Source organism: Ciconia boyciana, chromosome 1, assembly GCF_034638445.1.
Source record: "Ciconia boyciana chromosome 1, ASM3463844v1, whole genome shotgun sequence".
In the NCBI taxonomy this organism is placed as follows: domain Eukaryota; kingdom Metazoa; phylum Chordata; class Aves; order Ciconiiformes; family Ciconiidae; genus Ciconia; species Ciconia boyciana.
Genome location: NC_132934.1, coordinates 29,494,854 through 29,512,545, shown reverse-complemented (window position 1 = coordinate 29,512,545; position 17,692 = coordinate 29,494,854). Strand labels below are relative to the sequence as shown.

Here is a 17,692-nt window from a genome sequence, read left to right as displayed (position 1 = left end):
GAGATTGGAGAATTGCAGCCGCTTTGGACTTGTTTCCAACATGTGCTAACAGGCCAGTTTAGCAGATGATAATTATTACTCATTTACAGTAGCAATATGAAAATGAGTCATAAATCCTAACTGAAATCATGTATGTTCACACTTCAGTCTCAGCCCTCAGTTTCTACACAGGTAATTCCCTCATGCAATTATTTGTCCTTCACCCTGCTCTTAGGGAGAGGAACATACTCCTTCTGAATTCTATATATGCTTTACCCATACCTGCCCTTCATGGGACATGAGTGTGGGTTCTCGACTGCAGTTACATCATAGAATTTCAAACCTTCATTTACCTAGAAAAACCTGACTTCTTAATGTTGTTTGTTAAATGTGCTTCTCTTACTGGCTGATGGGAAAAACGTTCATGTGGCTGGAATATTCCAGCAATAAATAGCTCTTGTGATTATCAAATGCCTCGGCTCCACTTCAGCATTTAATCACCCTCAAAAGCCATAAATTGCCTCATATACTCCTCCACTACGAACACTGTCTCTTAATCAAACTGGATTAATAAGTTTAAGAGACATTACCCATTTATATGTGAATTTTGGTAGGTCATGAGAATAATGAGCCAGATGTACAGGAGATGTAAAGAGCAATATAAGTTTCAAGTCCATAACTTAAAGCTTATACAACATGCAGAGAGCAGAAATATGTGATATTAGCAGAGAAAGCTACCAACAGGTTCATGGTCATTTACACTTGACATAATGTATTTATTTACATTCAACATGGAAATGTTTACATTATTTCTTGTCCTTAATGGGGTCAAAGAAACGCTTAGACCTGTTGACAGGGGTAGTTTTCAGTACTGTCTGATACTCGGCACTGCCTGTATTTTTACTTGGAAAGGGTTTTGTATCCAGAACCAGAGCTAAAGGTTTGCTCCAGAAACCCTTCATGTATTGATTTTATAGCACTGTGAAGGAGATTGCTTAAATGGTTTCGTTATTGCCATTTTTGAAGTTTAAATTTACATATCAATTACTGTATATATGTTATTTAACCATACTTAAAGAAAATAGCCCAAACACATGCTTATTCTAGCTGCTGCAAGCATTCTTTCCAATAGCTGTCAATAAACATCTACCATACACACACCTTACCTCTGCTCATTAGCTGTATTAGAAATTAAAGTTTTTAACTGCTTGCTTATCCCAAAGTATTAAAACTCAACTATGTGGGCTGTCACAAAGTACAACATAAGCAAACCCCGTCCGTGCACAGCAGCACGGAGTGTGTGTGTGTGTTTGTGTTTTGAATCATAAGGTTGTAATGAAAATATTTTATGGTACGATCCTCTCAGTCCCAGTTCAAGAGCTTCAGATCTGTGACACTATGATACAGGCTGCGCTAATCTACATATAACACTGACTTGGTACAGTAGTGTGTGTGTTCACAACTGGAAATAAAAAAGCTGGGTTTTGCTAGGGGACTGCAGGTGTAGCCTGTGGTTTGCAAAGATAAGTGAGATACCATAACCTGAACAAATTTAAATCTTCTGATTTTGCACAGACTATAGTGCAGGTGCCAATAGTACAACTTTTCCAGTCTTAATAGAGCCACATCCCCTTTAATTGATTTATTTATTTTATTGTCCTGGTTTAGTCCCAGCTGGCAACTAAGCACCACGCAGCCGCTCGCTCACTCCCCCCTGGTGAGATGGGGGAGAGAATCGGAAGAGCAAAAGTAAGAAAACTCGAGGGGTGAGATAAAGACAGTTTAATAGGGAAAGCAAAAGCCACACACGCAAGCAAAGCAAAGCAAGGAATTCATTCACTGCTTCCCATGGGCAGGCAGGTGCTCAGCCATCTCCAGGAAAGCAGGGCTCCGTCATGCGTAACGGTTACTTGGGAACACAAATGCCATTACTCTGAACATCCCCCCCTTCCTTCTTCTTCCCCCAGCTTTATATACTGAGCATGATGTCATGTGGTATGGAATAGCCCTTTGGTCAGTTTGGATCAACTCTCCTGGCTGTGCCCCCTCCCAGCTTCTTCTGCACCTGGCAGAGCACGGGAAGCTGAAAAGTCCTTGACCAGTGCAGCAACAACTAAAACATCTCTGTATTATCAACACTGTTTTCAGCACAAATCCAAAACATAGCCCCATACCAGACACTATAAAGAAAATTAACTCTATCTCAGCTGAAACCAGGACAGTATCCACCCCTTATTCCATACCATTTACGTCATGCTCAGGTCTCACGCTATCCAATACATTCTCATTACCCACCGTCACCCTTCCCATCCTTTGATATAATACACATGTATCATTTCCTTAGTCTATGGACCACCCCTACAAAATATTTGTAAAATGTCCATAAATGTCCACAAAATGTCCACTGAGTTCATTTAGTCCATGACTTTGGGCTTCATCTCTTATGGTTGTTACTCAGGACAGGAGAGGTGGTGTGTTTCTTGGAGTTATTGGGCACCAAAGCCAGCTCAGGTCAGGTCACTGCTGCACTTGCACTGCTTCTTGTAAGGCTTCTCCTCCATTTGTTCAGGTGGTTCCGGCTGTAGTAATTCCTATAACATGCAGCTCAAATCATGGGTGACAACAATTTAAAGGTATATCCATTACAATCTCCACCCCTGGTCCTTTTGGGCCAGGTTATAGGGTTTAACATTGCAATAAACTCCTCCCCTTGCTCCTAGCCTGGCTAGCAACAAGGGGTTCCTGCTACAGTAATTCCCACAACATGCAACTCAGATCCCGGGTTACAACAATTTAAAGGTATTTCCATTACAATCTCCACCCCTGGTCCCTTTGGACCAGACCATCAGGTTTAACATTGCAATGAAGTCCTCCCCTTGCCCCTGCTCCAGCTTGGACTTATCCACAGAATATAGTACCTTCAGAAGTAAACTTGCTCCAACATGGCCTCATCCACAGCCACAGATGCTTCGAGGTGTACCTGCTGCAGCATGGACTTCATCCACAGCCACAGATGCTTCGAGGTGCACCTTATCCAGCATGGACTTATCCTTGGGCCACAATCCCTTCAGAGGTATACCTGCTGTGGCACAGACATAACCACGGCCACAGATGTTTCAAGATATACCTGCTCTGGCATGGGCTAATCCATGGGCACAGGTGCTTCAGGGTGTCCTGCTCCCACGTGGATTCATCCACAGGTCACAGTCCCTTCGACTCGAGTTCACACTGGAGTTCCAGCCTGTCCAGTACAGCAGCACAGAAACAGCAGCGATGCCCTGGCCATCTGCCAGCCCAGGCGCAAGGCCATTGCTGTTATCAAAATGTTCCCAGGCACAGCAGAGTAAGACGATCAGCAGTACAGCAGCACGGCAAGCAGTGAAAGCAAAAAGCAGCCACTAACGAGCCCTAGACTCTAACATACAGTAAGGCAAGCAAGCCTATGGCAAGCACAGAAACCTGCTGATTAATAGCTAAACAGCAATAACAGCTATAAATTCTATCTGGCACATTCCAATCAAATCTGTCATTATCTCAAACCCTTCAAGCCCCACACTGGGCGCCAAAAAGGACTGTCGTGGTTTAGCCCCAGCTGGCAACTAAGCACCACGCAGCCGCTCACTCACTCCCCCCTGGTGGGATGGGGGAGAGAATCAGAAGAGCAAAAGTAAGAAAAATCGAGGGTTGAGATAAAGACAGTTTAATAGGTAAAGCAAAAGCCACACACACAAGCAAAGCAAAGCAAGGAATTCATTCACTACTTCCCATGGGCAGGCAGGTGTTCAGCCATCTCCAGGAAAGCAGGGCTCCATCACGCGTAACCGTTACTTGGGAAGACAAATTACACCACTCTGCATGTTCCCCCCTTCCTTCTTCTTCCCCAGCTTTATATACTGAGCATGACATCATGTGGTATGGAATAGCCCTTTGGTCAGTTTGGATCAACTGTCCTGGCTGTGTCCCCTCCCAGCTTCTTCTGCACCTGGCAGAGCACGGGAAGCTGAAAAGTCCTTGACCAGTGCAGCAACAACTAAAACATCTCTGTATTATCAACACTGTTTTCAGCACAAATCCAAAACATAGCCCCATACCAGACACTATAAAGAAAATTAACTCTATCTCAGCTGAAACCAGGACAATTATCAGTCTCCCAAATTGCACATGGCATGCAGAAAACTGATTCTTTCCCAACAGTGATATTTTATGAGATTGCCAGTGGATTTATAAATAGCCAGAATGTTTTAAAATGCAACCAAAATCCAAAGACCAAAAAGGAAGACTTAAGTAGAAAGAACCTAGTCATAAATTAATGAAATTAAACATTCTTCATACATTAAAAAATAAATTGTAGTATTGATTAATGCAGTGAGAAGCACAATTCCATCCCATTACTACCATATTATTGTCACTTCAACCTGAACTTGCAATTTTCACAAGTTTCAGCATTTATCTTTAGAACTGTCACCTGTCATGCTTAATGAAACTAAGTGACAATTGTATTTCTTTTAGTACATTAATATAATTAGGGTTTTTTTAAAACCCACTTCAGGGTTAAAATAAATCAGAGAACTTCATTAACTATTGCAAGATAAGAAATCCAGCTTGCTGCTTTTTTTCTAAAGTACTGTAGGTTTGCCTTACTGTTACTTTGTCTCCTTTAATAAATATTGATTAGGATTAAATACTTTATAATATATCTTTTTCCATTCAGGAGTTCTAGGCATCCACCTTCACAAATGAGGATAAATGTATAATCTCATGGTCTACGGTAGCATATCCTTTACACATGCACGTTGTGAGTGTAGTTAACTACGGGTGTCTAGACAGATACTTAGACAAACATTAATGTATATGTACAGAAATCTGTTGTTTGTTTCTAAAAACTTCACTTTATTTTACCATATTCCCAATGTATTTCCCTGCAAACTGCAGAGCAAATTAATGCAATATTTTACATATTGCTGTATCCATGGGTCAAGATTCTGATGTCGTTTGCAGTAATTTGAGGCCAAAGCCACTCCATTGTTCCCAGGTTCACTCATTTACGTTGAGAAAATGAGATCAAATATCTTCTGCTTTATTTTAAAAGTATTATACTGTCTCCTTTGTCACGGGAGGTTGTTGGTGCTATTCACCACTTCCCATTCCATAACAAATCTCATAAAGGAGAAGAATTTAACGTGTGACAAGATATTAGAAGCTGTGGTTGTCATAAAAGAGTTCTTTTTTGGTATTATAAAGGAAAAAATAGCATACCTTTGTGTTTCTGCTTACCCTCCTGTTTTGTCTTTTCCAGCTACAGTTTTATAAAAAGAAAATTCAATGGCTGATCTTTCTGAAGTTTTAGCGTTTTTGTACTAATTCTTCATATATGGTACCAAGATTTTACAGTATGACTTGCACAATTTTCACATTCTCACAGACTATTGAAGGTGTTTTTTTTAATTCTTAGCATATTTGATCCCATTACAATGGCAGGCAGAAGGAGATACTTACAGAGTATGGGCCTTGAGTGCTCCTTCACATAAATTTCCGGATGTAAATTGTGTTTTTTTCCTCAAGAAAATAAGACCTTGCTGATGCTACGGTGTTTTGAGATGGCACTTCAATAACCCTTTTCTAAATTTTATATGATTCTTTTTCAGAATTACCCACAAATGGTAATACAAGGAGGCAAGATAGATGCAATTCTGGTGAGAAGTATTTATTGTTTTGGGCTGAGAGTGCGGGGTGACCATAGGAGGAGTGCTCCCATTCTCAGCCTCAGGACAGACTGATGCTGAGGTAGGGAAAAATGGAGCAGGCTGGAATGTCTCATGTCCCCGCTGCAAGTGACAAATGCCTGACAAAAAATGGCAGTAGCATTTGTGCTACTCCTTTGATTTACTCCTTAATTATATGGTGTAAACTAATTAAAGTATACCTTTTGCCCTAAAAAACAGGTGTCAAATCTTCTTGAAGCCCACAGTAAAAGTGTGCTTGCAAGTTTAACTAGACTCTGGAGAGTATTGGATCAAGCTCAGGATTGGTTTACCACTATTACATTAAAAAATCTGACTTTTAGAAAAAATGTATTTTACTAACATAACAAAATTGGGCAAAAATCGGGGAACTGGTCAGAGATCCAGGACTGGAACACCAGAGATTCTACAGTGAAAGCTCCCATGCCACAATTGCTTAAATTTTACTTGGCTGTAGATCATGGTTATCAGAACTTTACTTTTATTATAATAAAGCTTATTAAACTGAAAATCCAAATAACTTATTGAGAAGATGTAAAGCTCACTTTGGAAAACCACAGAAAATTATTTAACTTCTTTTGTTGATCATTGATGATCAAGGTAATTTATGGACTGCTGGCATTTATATCTTGAAACAACCTCTGAGAGAGAGCAGCTAGTATGTTAGAATTATAAAATAATTGAGTACAAACTATCTTACTTTTATTTACAATCATAAAAGAAAAAAAAACAGCTCAGACCTGAAAGTAACTGCTTGTATAAGTTTACAGGAGCCTGTTTATAGCTCTTATAATGTAAAACAATGTTAAATAAAATTATACTTTAACATTATGACTTTTACTGCATTTTCATTAATACTTTAAAATGTTTGAAATAAACCACAGAAAAAGGAAAAGAGAAATGAAGGAATTTGTACAGCGTAATAGGCTTCCTCACTAAACTAAAATGTAACCATTTCTTTTAAAGGGAAAACACTAAAATTCCAGTGATTTTATGTCCACATACACGCACACTCTCTCTCTCTGATATGTGGTAGATATTACACACCGTAACGGGGAATATAATTGTGTCCATCATTCAGTGCGCAGGACTGCATCCCCATATATGTGATCCAAAAGTACCAGCTATATGGGGGACCCTTTGAATCTAAATTGTGTTTTCTGATTGTATTAATATTTTAGCTGAGGTATTATTATATTCATGCATAAATATTTGGTTCTTGTATGGTTGGTAGTTTATACTTGCCATTAATTGCCAGAATACTTATCTGTATACTTTTTGGAGTTAATGTCTCTGCAGTGATATCAGAACTATAAAATATCTTTCAGTACTGCTTATTAAAATAATACAACTGAAAGTATTTTAAAACTAATACTCAGTATGATCACTATGCAGTCCTTGAAATGGCATAGATAATTTCCTCTTGTGTCTTTCTAGCTGTTCCAGCAAGTCTAAAGGATGAGGAAGGGAGCTGGGCAAAAGCCAAGTTGTCCTTAGCTTTTATTTTGCTTCCTGGGCAAAATACATGTTCTGTGAGCGTAGACACAGAATTATATCAGAACTGGACCCAAGATTTGCATTACTTTCATTCAGCTAAGCAAGAAACTGAGGCAGAAGACTATTTTTCTTTAATTCCCTGTTTTGGACAAGTAAGGGTGCCTTTTTCCATCTTTACCTGCATGGATTGCCAGGATGCTCATCTGCCAGTGTAGAAAAACAAAAACTTTTTGATCCAAATGAATTCTTGTAATCATGTTACTTTGTAATGTTATTTTGTAATTGTAGTTCTGTCCCATCTAGAAATTAGTATGTTCCTGGCTGGCAAAAAACCCCGTTATTTTAGGCAAATATACAAACAAACAAAATCATGATAGTTAAAAATACTAGTAGAACTGACTGAGGTTTATTTTTATGTTTGTTTTTCCTATGACCTGTATTTTACATGTAATATCCAAATGAGCATTTGATGCTAAGACCTTAGTCCAGTCATTCATATGGATGCCAAAATGAAAAACCAGGAGGATATAGTCAGGCAATTAAAGAAAATATTATTATGAGATGGAACAGAGAGGAAAAAAAGACCTCATGAAATATTTTACTTCAAGAAAACTGTAATTCACAGAACTGTTGCAGTACTGGATTTTTTTTTTCTTTGTGAGTTGTAAAGATATGGGTGAGAAATGACTGTGCAAGATGGCACAGTTGTGAGTCAGAAGCATGAGAAAATAACTTCTGCTTGTATGTATAGCAATGACGTTTTATAAAAGATTTGATTGTGCATTCAGTATTATGGACTCATAATATGCAAATGCATTCTGCTGTTAATACACATTCACAGCATACATGTTAGTGGTTCCAAAGGAGCTGTTACGATATATACTCTGAATATGTATTAGGAATAATACACAATATGTAAGTAAGAGCTTTCTATATTATGAAAATATAACACAGAATGCACAATATTTTTAATATTCATAGTGTACTCTGGCAGCTCAAAAGGAGCAACTGTACTGCGTATTATGAACTCATATTGAAGATGCACAAAATTAACTAATTTTTATAGATCTCTGGATGCGATACCATGATCTCACACAGCAATATAATATAGAGTCTTCTGTCCCACTGCATTATTTATTCTATTTGTAAAATATACTTTTTTTAGTATTTTTCATTGTAGTATTTTTGGGAAGGATTGACTAGGTATTCTTTTTATATGGAAAGATTTTTATTTTTGTGGAATTCTAGATACGGTATTTTTGCAAACGTCATTTGATATTGGCAATTAGTTTGATACTGCTGAGAAAAGGTAATGTAAATTTCATGAATACTCACAATTGTAAGGAATGTGCATAAAATACTAATGTAGAATAATGCCAGACCCAGATACTGCTCAGGTTGCAGGAGCAAAAGGAGCCTTGTTAACCTGAAAACCAACAGAAATATTTGGCTTAGTTTTTTTTTGCTTGCTATAAGTACAGCCTCTAGGATTATTATGACTAAGTGGTTCACATAAATTCATTAAGCTATTCTAAATTTACTATTTCTCTATATAGTACATGTTACAATATTCTGTGTTCAGTTAGCCACGCTTTTTAATCAATATTCCTTTAAAAGTCCTGTCCCATTAATTCAAAATATCCTATGTCCATTATTTGTCTTTGCTGGGAAGATCTTTAATGTCAAGACAAGTTCCAAATAATCATGAATGCATTAAAAAATCAGTAGTTTGAAACATTCACTTTTGCTGAATTTCAGGTTTCTTCTGAAGTCCTAAATAAGTTTTTTTTATTAAGGTGCAATATTAGCTGCAAGTGAAAAGCTGAATAACTGAAGAGAATACATGCAAATAAATTAACTGTTGCAATCCAGCACGCTTAGTTGTAATGAATACTGAATATTTCTTCTTGACTTATTTGTAGGAATGTAATGAATTACTAGTTGACATTTTGTTGTGATGAAACGTCACTTTGCATGCCTCAATATATGATCTGTTACTTTTTCATGTGAGATCTATTACCTGCTTGAGTGAGCTACTTGCTTGAGCTTGCTAAGGAATAGCTGAAACTACCATAAACCATACCATGTGATGTGTTCTGCCCTAAGTAGAATAAAGCTTGTTGAGCTGAATTCATCTTCATGCAACTCCTTGGACCTCATTGGAGTTACATCAGAAATACTTCATCTCAGAATATTTTATTTTGTTTTACTTCCTAATTTATCAATTTTAATGAAATCTTTCCCATCTGTGTTAGAAAATATTTTACAGAAACAAAATATTTCTTATACTATTATACTTACTATAAACAGAAAAATAAAATGGAGAAAAATACCTTTTTGTATTTTAAATTCATGTTTACACTGAATTTAATTCTCAATTGCCAGCTTGAGCCAGCACAAAGCAGTCATTAAGCCTCATATTCCCTTTCTCCCCATGGTGGAGTCCATCCTGTGGCAGAAAAACATCAAACCCGGACAAGAATCATATACGGTAGAAAGATTTCTTCTTGCTCCCAGGGTAATGTACAGCATTACTGGAACCAATTGCTTCTCTAAAAGAGAATGCATTTCTTTATTCCATTTCTGGTTATGGAAGGAGTTAAATCTGCATGTCTCTAATTTCATTTTAGGCATCCTACTGTTTATTTGTTTCTATGTTTATGCTCTGTGGAGGTGGACTTCCTTGGACTAGAAGGGGCTATTTGCCCTGTTAGGACCAGCTAGCTGGTGTCTAAGGCACTGTCAAGCCCACAGCACTTTGATAGTTGTATTTTATAGAGTACAAATCCTCATCTACAACACAGCTGCATCCAGCTCTGTTCTGGCACCTGACAATTTACATGGCTTTAAACAGGATGTTTTGGAGAAGGGTAATATACAAACTAGGCCATGAACACCAGGAACCAAAAGTACACCAAACCAGGCATGGTAGTGACCTTCAAATTCCCTTTTACTGTGCTCTTATGCATATACTGCATGTATTTCTGCTTTTGATCTAAACTTAAAACTAAACTTAAAAAAAAAAACCAAACAACAATTTGTAAGCTTCACTTGTAATACACTTATTTTATAATATAATTTAGCTTTAACTCCAAGTCTTTTCTTTAGCCCTTTTAACTATAACAGTCTTCCCATTTCAGTGTTGCCACACTATAAAATATTTAGAATAGAGATCCTGCCATGATCCTAATACTGAAAAGAGCTATGAAGTTTAGAGTAATACACGTGTTAAAAATGCATATTAGAAAGTTGAAAATGGTATCCTCTGGTATCCTCTGTTCCTGCTGATGGAAGGAAGCCAGCATCAGTTAAAGAGTAGCCTTGAGGAGGGACAGGTAAGTTTTATTATGGGGAGAAAATCTGGGTACCTACACCTGCACTGATCCGTAAGGAATAGTTATTGATCACTTCTCTTCGCTGTGCAAGCAGTAATATTTTTAGTAAAATATTTTTTATTTGAAGAGTTATGCACAAATTTTCTACAGCACTGTTGAGATGAGCAACTCTGCTATCCTAAACCTCCTCCACAATAAACTATCTAATATCCAAAAAACCTCAAAGACTGAAAGTTTGCCTTGGAAAATTCAAGCTAGAAATATAGCTTGAGTTTTTAATAATATAAGTAAATAACCTTTGCAGCAGTTAATTCTGGGATATTGTGGGTTTACTTTAAATAAACAACTTGTGTCTTTCTAAAACACTTTCTTTCATTCAGTGACAAGTCTGTTTTGGCTGGAGGTAATATCTATTGTATGGCTTGTGTAGGAGCTCAGACTAGAAAATGGTGATGACCAGTTTTGTCCTGAAGACATATGATTATATTCTTCATTTTGTGCACTTTTAATAGGAATCAGTTTTACAGGAATTTTTTAATAGGGAAAAAAGCTTGGAGTTTTGTTTTTGGGTTTTTGTTGTTTTTTTTTTTCTTTCAGGAAATTTTTACCTGCCTACAAAGTATACTTATTGCCTATTTACAAGTGTTTTGAGCTTCTCTTCACTTTCATCCCAAAATCTGCCATTAATGGTCTAGAAGACCATACCTGAATTTTATGATCTAGCAATGGAAGAGTATATTGGAATACTACGTGCAATGGCTTATAACTTGGTTGCTGTAGTAAAATATAACATATCTCATATTTGCAGCCTACTTGAAAGGCTGCTGATGTTAATGTCTGAACTGCCCACTTCCTGAGAATATTCAATAACATTTTAGAATGATACATATTTTAAAGGAAATTAATAAAACAATTATCTTAGATTAGCTATGTATTTGTTAGAACTATGTTGTATTGTCAAGAAGTGCTGTATGGTTGGCTTATGCCAATGAACTTTGCCTATCTGTGGTATCTCATTAACAGTGATCACATCTGGACCCAACTTTTTACAATCATCGTAGTCTTTGGTATGTAATGTATTATGTGTTGCACAGTATTTTTAATGTGCTATTTCAGTTAATTGTGCTTTTTGTATATCGAATTCTCTTACCTTTTTTTAATCTGATTTTGCTTAGGGTTATCTCCCACTGTGCAGATGCAATATGGCAATATCAGTTGAAGATACTCTTCCAATCATTTACTTACTTTAAACTCTATGTAGGCTGCTACACAGTTGAACCTTGGCAGGGTGAGCTCATCCCATCTTTTTTAAGCTGATAAACTGGACGCCATGGAGTTTACCATGTGGGTTTCACAGATAAGGTTAAAAAAAAAAACAACAAACACCAACCCTGGATGGTATCTGCTCTTCATAGGCATTTATTATCCAATGAAATATTTTGAAGGCAGGGTGTGGTTGGCTAAATTATTGCTCCTCCCACTGTTCTCTGCTATGTTTCCAGTTTCAGAGGGAAAAACACAAGCTTGTATGTTGCATATGAGTCATAACGTCTGCTCTGCTCCTGACTCACTTGGGAGTTTGAGGTAAGTCATTCTACCTTATGTCTCAATCGCTCTGCCCCCAGGACAGCAAGGGGAGAAGGAACTAAGGAAAGTTACGCAATGTTTTCATAGATGAAAACTGTAGATATTGAGACCAATACTATTATTATGCAGTATGATAATAATTTTGTGTGTCCAAATGGATTTTTTACATAGCTTCTTCCCCACATAAAACAATTTTTTTGCATTTTGTCATGAAAAAGTTTAAAGAAAGATTATGTTGTAACATCTTCGGTTACAGAAATACTTATACACGATTGTATTTCTCAGAGGAAAGTATATGCACCTTTCATCACACTGTTCTCTTTTGCACCAATGACTAATAATAACTCGATACAGTGGTGCAAAATTATTGATGACTTCTGAAATAAGAGGAGGCCCTGAAGTGTGTGGAGTCCCACACAGAACTGGCTCCTACTCAGGTACTTACACTCTATCCTGGTTGGTTTGCAAGCATCACAGGGAAATGCTAAACTTTAAGAAGTGAACTTTTAATACCTGAGCATATTCCTTAGCACTTATGATATCAAAATCAATATCCATCAGTTATAGTCTCTTATGTTAGGATGTAGATAGCCTGTAACTTGGCTATTTTGTCTTCCTACTTTTGTTTCCCAAAAAATACCTGGCTGTACTGTGTCATGAGACATACTAGTAAAGTATATTTACTAAAGCATAATAAAAAATCTGCTTGTAAGTTTTAAGGAAATTACAGTTTAAACATGGACACACTTTGATAGAGAAAGGTGATATGCCGTGATAGGGTAAGCAAGGTAAAGCATGTAGCTTATGGACACCAGCACGTGTGTGAGCAGTAATTGCAGTACTGCATGGTGTGGGCAAGAACAGAGCATGAGGCTGACGATGAAATCAATCTGTGCCATGGGAAAGAAATGTATATCCTATATAGAGAAAGCACAGATAACACCACTTGGCAGGTGATAGTGGAGGAAGTAGTTTGCTCTCTAGGGTTTAACTTTTGAAAAATGCTTGTTCTGCCCTTCGTGCTCCTTTGAATATTTTTGTGTGCCCGCTTGAAAGTCCTTTTTATAGACATGTATGTATGTTACCAGTTAAGGTACACGAGAGGGTTAGGTTTTGTTAGAACTGACCTTTGACAGGGGTGGAAAGACCGGGAGGACAGGCGTGGAGGCCTACGGCGTTTCACGTGCCTGCCTACCGGCTTCAGAGGCGCAACTGGTTGAAGGCAAGCGGTAACCGCAGCGGACAACTTCTGAGCCAGCGGTTGCACCATTAAAAGTGCCCCTGCACCGCTGCCAAGCGCTACAGCTGCAAACCCTGTCCAGGCATGAAAGCCTCCCTTTCAGATTTTCTTTTTTTTTTTTTTTCCCTTCTTCCCTATTTCTGCTTGACGGGTTTCGGCCTCCTGGGGGAATTTCCGTGGCTGGAGGCCCGGCTGGGGGCGGAGGGCAGCGAGGCGCCCCGCCGGCCCCCCCCCCGGCCCCGCGCAGCCCAGCCCAGCCCGCGGCCCGTCGCTGGCGGGCGGCAGGAGCTGCACCACCGCCGCCCGCCGGAGTGGGATGTTTCATTGTCCGGAAATGATGGGGAAGGAGTGACTGTGGCGGCGGGGGGACAGCGGGTGTGAGTGCCCGTGCGTGCGCGCCCCTGTCCGGGGGGAAGGCCCGCGGGCGCGGGGCGGGCGGCGCGAGAGGCGGCGGCCGGCGGCGGCGGCGCGGGGAGCGGCGCGGAGGTTCCCGCGGCCGGGGCGCGGGGGCGCGGAGGAGGGCTGGGCGCCGCGGCGGAGCGGGAGGAAATGCGGAGGTAGGGCGCGCCGCGCTGCTGGCCGGCTCCGCCGCGGCGGACGGGGCCCCCGGCTCTCCCCCGGTACCTCCCGCGGCCGCCCGGCTGACGGCCCGCGGCCGCCCCCGCCCCGCAGCCGCCGCCCCCCGGCCCCGCGGGTGCTCGCCGCGGGGGGCGGGCGGCGCGCCCGCCGCCGCGCCGCAAAGTTGCCGCCGCTTCGTTGCTGTCCCTCCTCAAACCCTCGCCCCCGAGCCGTGAGTTTTCTGCATAAAATACATTAACGAGCCCTTTCATTTGCTTGTTCCTTCAGGGTCGCGTGTTAGTTTTGGTGGAGGGGGGTGCAGGCTCTTCATTACTCGGTGAGAGAGCTGGCAGATGTCCCAAGTGAGAGAACCTCTTCCTCCGGGGCCTGAAGGGCCAGAGCAAGCTCCGACTGAAAACAGCTCTTTGATCTCCCTCCCTCGAGGTAAGTTGCTTTAAAGTTCCTCTGTAATTGTTGCGCCTTTTATTTGAATGATACATTTACTGATTTGTTTTGTGGGTTTTAACCCCTCTTCTCTTTCCCTTCGCCTGACCTCCCCTCTTTGGTGTAACTCTGTAACACTTTCACTTCTCCTCTTTATTGTTTTAACAGCACCGGTGCTCAGTACTTGAAAAGCTGCAGTCAGAGGCAGATGCTGGTGCTTAAAAATCGCTTTCTTGTTTCTCAGCTTCGTGGTTATGTTTAGAAGCTCTTTCCTGTAAAGCTCTCCTTCCAGGTCTTGCAGTAGATTGAGAAAGGTTGATCCAGGAGCAGGAGCATTGTTCAGGTTGGAGGTCACTTTCCTGTTTTTTCCTTAGATTACTCTGTGATGCTGCAGCTAAAACCAGTTTCTGAAAGTATTAACCTGTTTGGTATCAGCTGTTCAAAAGGTTGTTTAAAAGTACATTCATCTTAAAGAGAAATTCTTTAAGTTCTGTTTTATTTGCGTTTGCTCAAAATACATTGATATTATGATCACCTTCATGTAGGGAAGTTTGGCAAGGTGTATTGGCAGGTTATCCTTAAAATAGGGAAGTATGTTTGCCCCTTGAGTCCTGGTCTGTGAAGATGAGACTTAATTATTCTTTTTCATTTACAGCTACAGCTTTGTTTTCCAGAATTCTGACAGGAGTTTAAAAAGTCTCTGAAGAACTGACAAATAAGCTTGTTCAAAAACTGTAACTTTATTCATAACTGGTTAACTGGAGCAGAGCCTGGTAACACAGTTGTGCAACTGTGGATTAAAGATGCAGTCTTGTTTTTGTAACTTGGAAAATCAATAGCTATGTGAAATCAAAGTTGAAGACTCATTTCAGAAACCAGAAAGTATCCGTAACTAAGTGAAAAATGTTCTGGCAGGGAGACATATTAAATTGGCTTATAGTTATTGTTGGGGGTTTTTTTTGTCCTAGAGAATGACTCATAACTTCTAAACAGTAAAAAATAATAATAAAAAAAGATTAGATACAGAAGATCAGGCATGCAGAACTGAACTGTTAGAATCATGTTTTTGCCAGAAACATCAGTATCTGTGATACATGTTTATTTTGAATGTGTTGTTTTTATCTGTCATGTGATTAAGTGGCCACACTGGTTAAATTCTGCATGTAGGCCATACATCAAAGTTGCTGAAGCTGTAAGTCAGTGAACTAACTAGCCTGGAAAGTGGTCTCGTTCTTACAGTGCCACTTGAAATTGAGTTTTCACTATGAAATAAAGTCTTATGTGATTCCATTTTGTAATATTTTCAATGCATGCTCTTCTTTTTATGAAAAGTAAGGAATTTGTTTTATAAAAAACAAATACTGATCTGTCCACGGACAAGTTATGTGCAGAAAATCTGAATGACACAATTACAGCTCACAGCTGTTAAGGTGGAGGATTATAGAGTTACTTTCTTAGGGATCAGTAAGGTACAAACAAGTGTAATATATTGATTCAGGTTTGCTCACTGGCCACACCTTTCAAGGCACATGCTCAATTTTAAAGCATATATATAATTCACAGAAAGACGAGGCTGTTTTTTTACAGAATTCAGCATTCAAATACCTAATTTTTATTCTAATGAACTTAGATTTAAGGATAACTGTGCATATTTGTTGCTTTTTTCTAGCCTGAGTCTGTTGGGGAAATGGGGGTGGAAAGAGGAAGAGGTGAGTTCATAACATTTCCAGTCTATATTCCAGCTTTTCTGTTGTCAGCTTTGCAGTGTGTGGTTACAGGGTAAGGTAGTCCAGATATTCCAGGACTGAAGATCTAAGATAATATGTCTGGGACTTTCAACACCCCCTGCTCTTTCTGTACTACTCCCAGGACATCCAAAAGTACACTGACTTCTCTAGAGTTTGGTGATAATTTTAAAAGCTGAGGTTGAAATTCATATTATTTCTGGAAATAGGGTAGAGGTATTTGGAAAAATCTGCAATAATTTGAGATAATTACTGCTTTACTTAGAATCACCTCATCATATTTCTGTGATGACTCCATATATTTACAGTGAGATACTTGAAATCTGTGTCCACCTAGGAATAAAGATTCCTTAAGCAGAAAAAAATGGCTTATGTTGTATGTATAATAAAGTATTAAGTGCATTCTACTGAGAAAGAATTTTTGATTGGTAACAGCATACTTTAATATGCTTTCTGTATTTTTTTAACTGGTATAGATACCTTATATCCTGAGAACAAACTTCTCTTCTGTAGTTCTCTGAGGTATCTTCAAAGTGCTACTTTTGGTTGCTATCATATACATTCAGATGCTGAAGCCAAATTGTGTTTTTCCATGAAAGGAAAAGAAACTTCAACTGAATTTTAAATATTCAACAAATAACCTAATTAAAAACCAGACAAAAGTAATAAAGCTTAGGCAGATTTCAGGGATGTACATCGGTTGTGGACACGGTGAAAACTGTGGGTTGAGACATAGTTTGGCCTACAGATATGGCATGCTCTGGCTTTCCCAACTTAAAAGAATTTTTGTGTGTTACTTTAACCAACATGTTCTCTCAACATCTCCCCCATCACTGTTCTTCCTTGTTAGTTCATTTTTGAATTAATGCATAAATATTAGTGAGATTATTGGACTTTGCCCCTCCACAATTAGTGTGCTATGAGAGAGAGCAAATGAAATCATAGCGTCTTTTGTGGCAATGTCTGTACTCAATTTCAGTCTTTAAACTGTTATCTGTGCCAACGGAGTCTGCTGCTCTGAGGTACAGACTACAGGATGAAAGGTTTAACCTAATTTCTGCAAACATCTAGTTAATTTTTGCCACATCCTTCCAAAAGTGTAGCTCTACTCATGCACCCTTGTTCAAGATCCTGGTCATGCCATCTCTCTTCTTCTCCTGTAGCTCCACAGGCCTTGGAATCAAATTATGACTACTTCTGCCTGTGTGCTGTGTAATGTAGTCAGTGAATAGTGTCATCTCTATGCTCAGACCACTTCAGTTTGGCTGTGATCAAGTATTTTCTCCACTGGTAGGTACCAAAATAATGTCCCTAAGCAAGGAATGGGACAATTAGTGACCATTAGCCTCTCTGCTTTAAGAAAAATGTTTCATATGTTAGAGGTCATGTCGTGATTATTGCCTGGACTATGGGTAGACTTTTTTCATTAAATTCTCTGCATTTGAATAAACCATGGAATACAAGAGAGAAATTCAATGAACATGGAACTATATTTAGAGAATCCAGGCTACATCTTAGAAAATGTAGGACTGTCATCTATAAAGTATTTGGAATGCTTTTACCTTT

General features: G+C 39.2%; 1 protein-coding gene and 1 long non-coding RNA gene across 10 annotated transcripts in view; one reads left to right on the top strand and one right to left on the bottom strand.

Annotated features, from left to right (window-relative positions):
* Nucleotides 1–812: 812 nt before the first annotated feature.
* On the bottom strand, nt 813–11,922 carry LOC140651768 (uncharacterized). Of its 4 annotated transcripts, none has more exons than XR_012042512.1 (4): nt 11,703–11,922; nt 9,551–9,769; nt 8,553–8,643; nt 813–3,961 (listed from the first exon to the last, which is right to left on the bottom strand). It is a non-coding gene; the product is annotated as an uncharacterized lncRNA (long non-coding RNA). The 4 variants fall into 4 exon arrangements; XR_012042515.1 differs by having other exon boundaries at nt 813–3,265; XR_012042513.1 differs by lacking the exon at nt 9,551–9,769.
* A 72-nt stretch (nt 11,923–11,994) lies between these two features.
* The window catches only part of MDFIC (MyoD family inhibitor domain containing), a 55,541-nt gene continuing 49,843 nt past the window's right edge, over nt 11,995–17,692 (top strand). For 3 of the 6 annotated variants that reach the window (XR_012042508.1, XR_012042510.1, XM_072861608.1), the window contains exons 1-2: nt 11,995–12,136; nt 14,226–14,381. Coding sequence is in view for 4 of the 6 variants with exons in the window: in XM_072861608.1 (XP_072717709.1) it covers nt 14,291–14,381 (91 nt within the window). In the remaining 2 variants the exon portion in view is untranslated. Of the gene's footprint in view, nt 12,137–13,617; nt 13,757–13,821; nt 13,937–14,225; nt 14,382–16,050; nt 16,091–17,692 lie in introns of those variants that run through there. The other 3 variants (XM_072861636.1, XM_072861626.1, XM_072861645.1) reach the window with 3 other exon arrangements.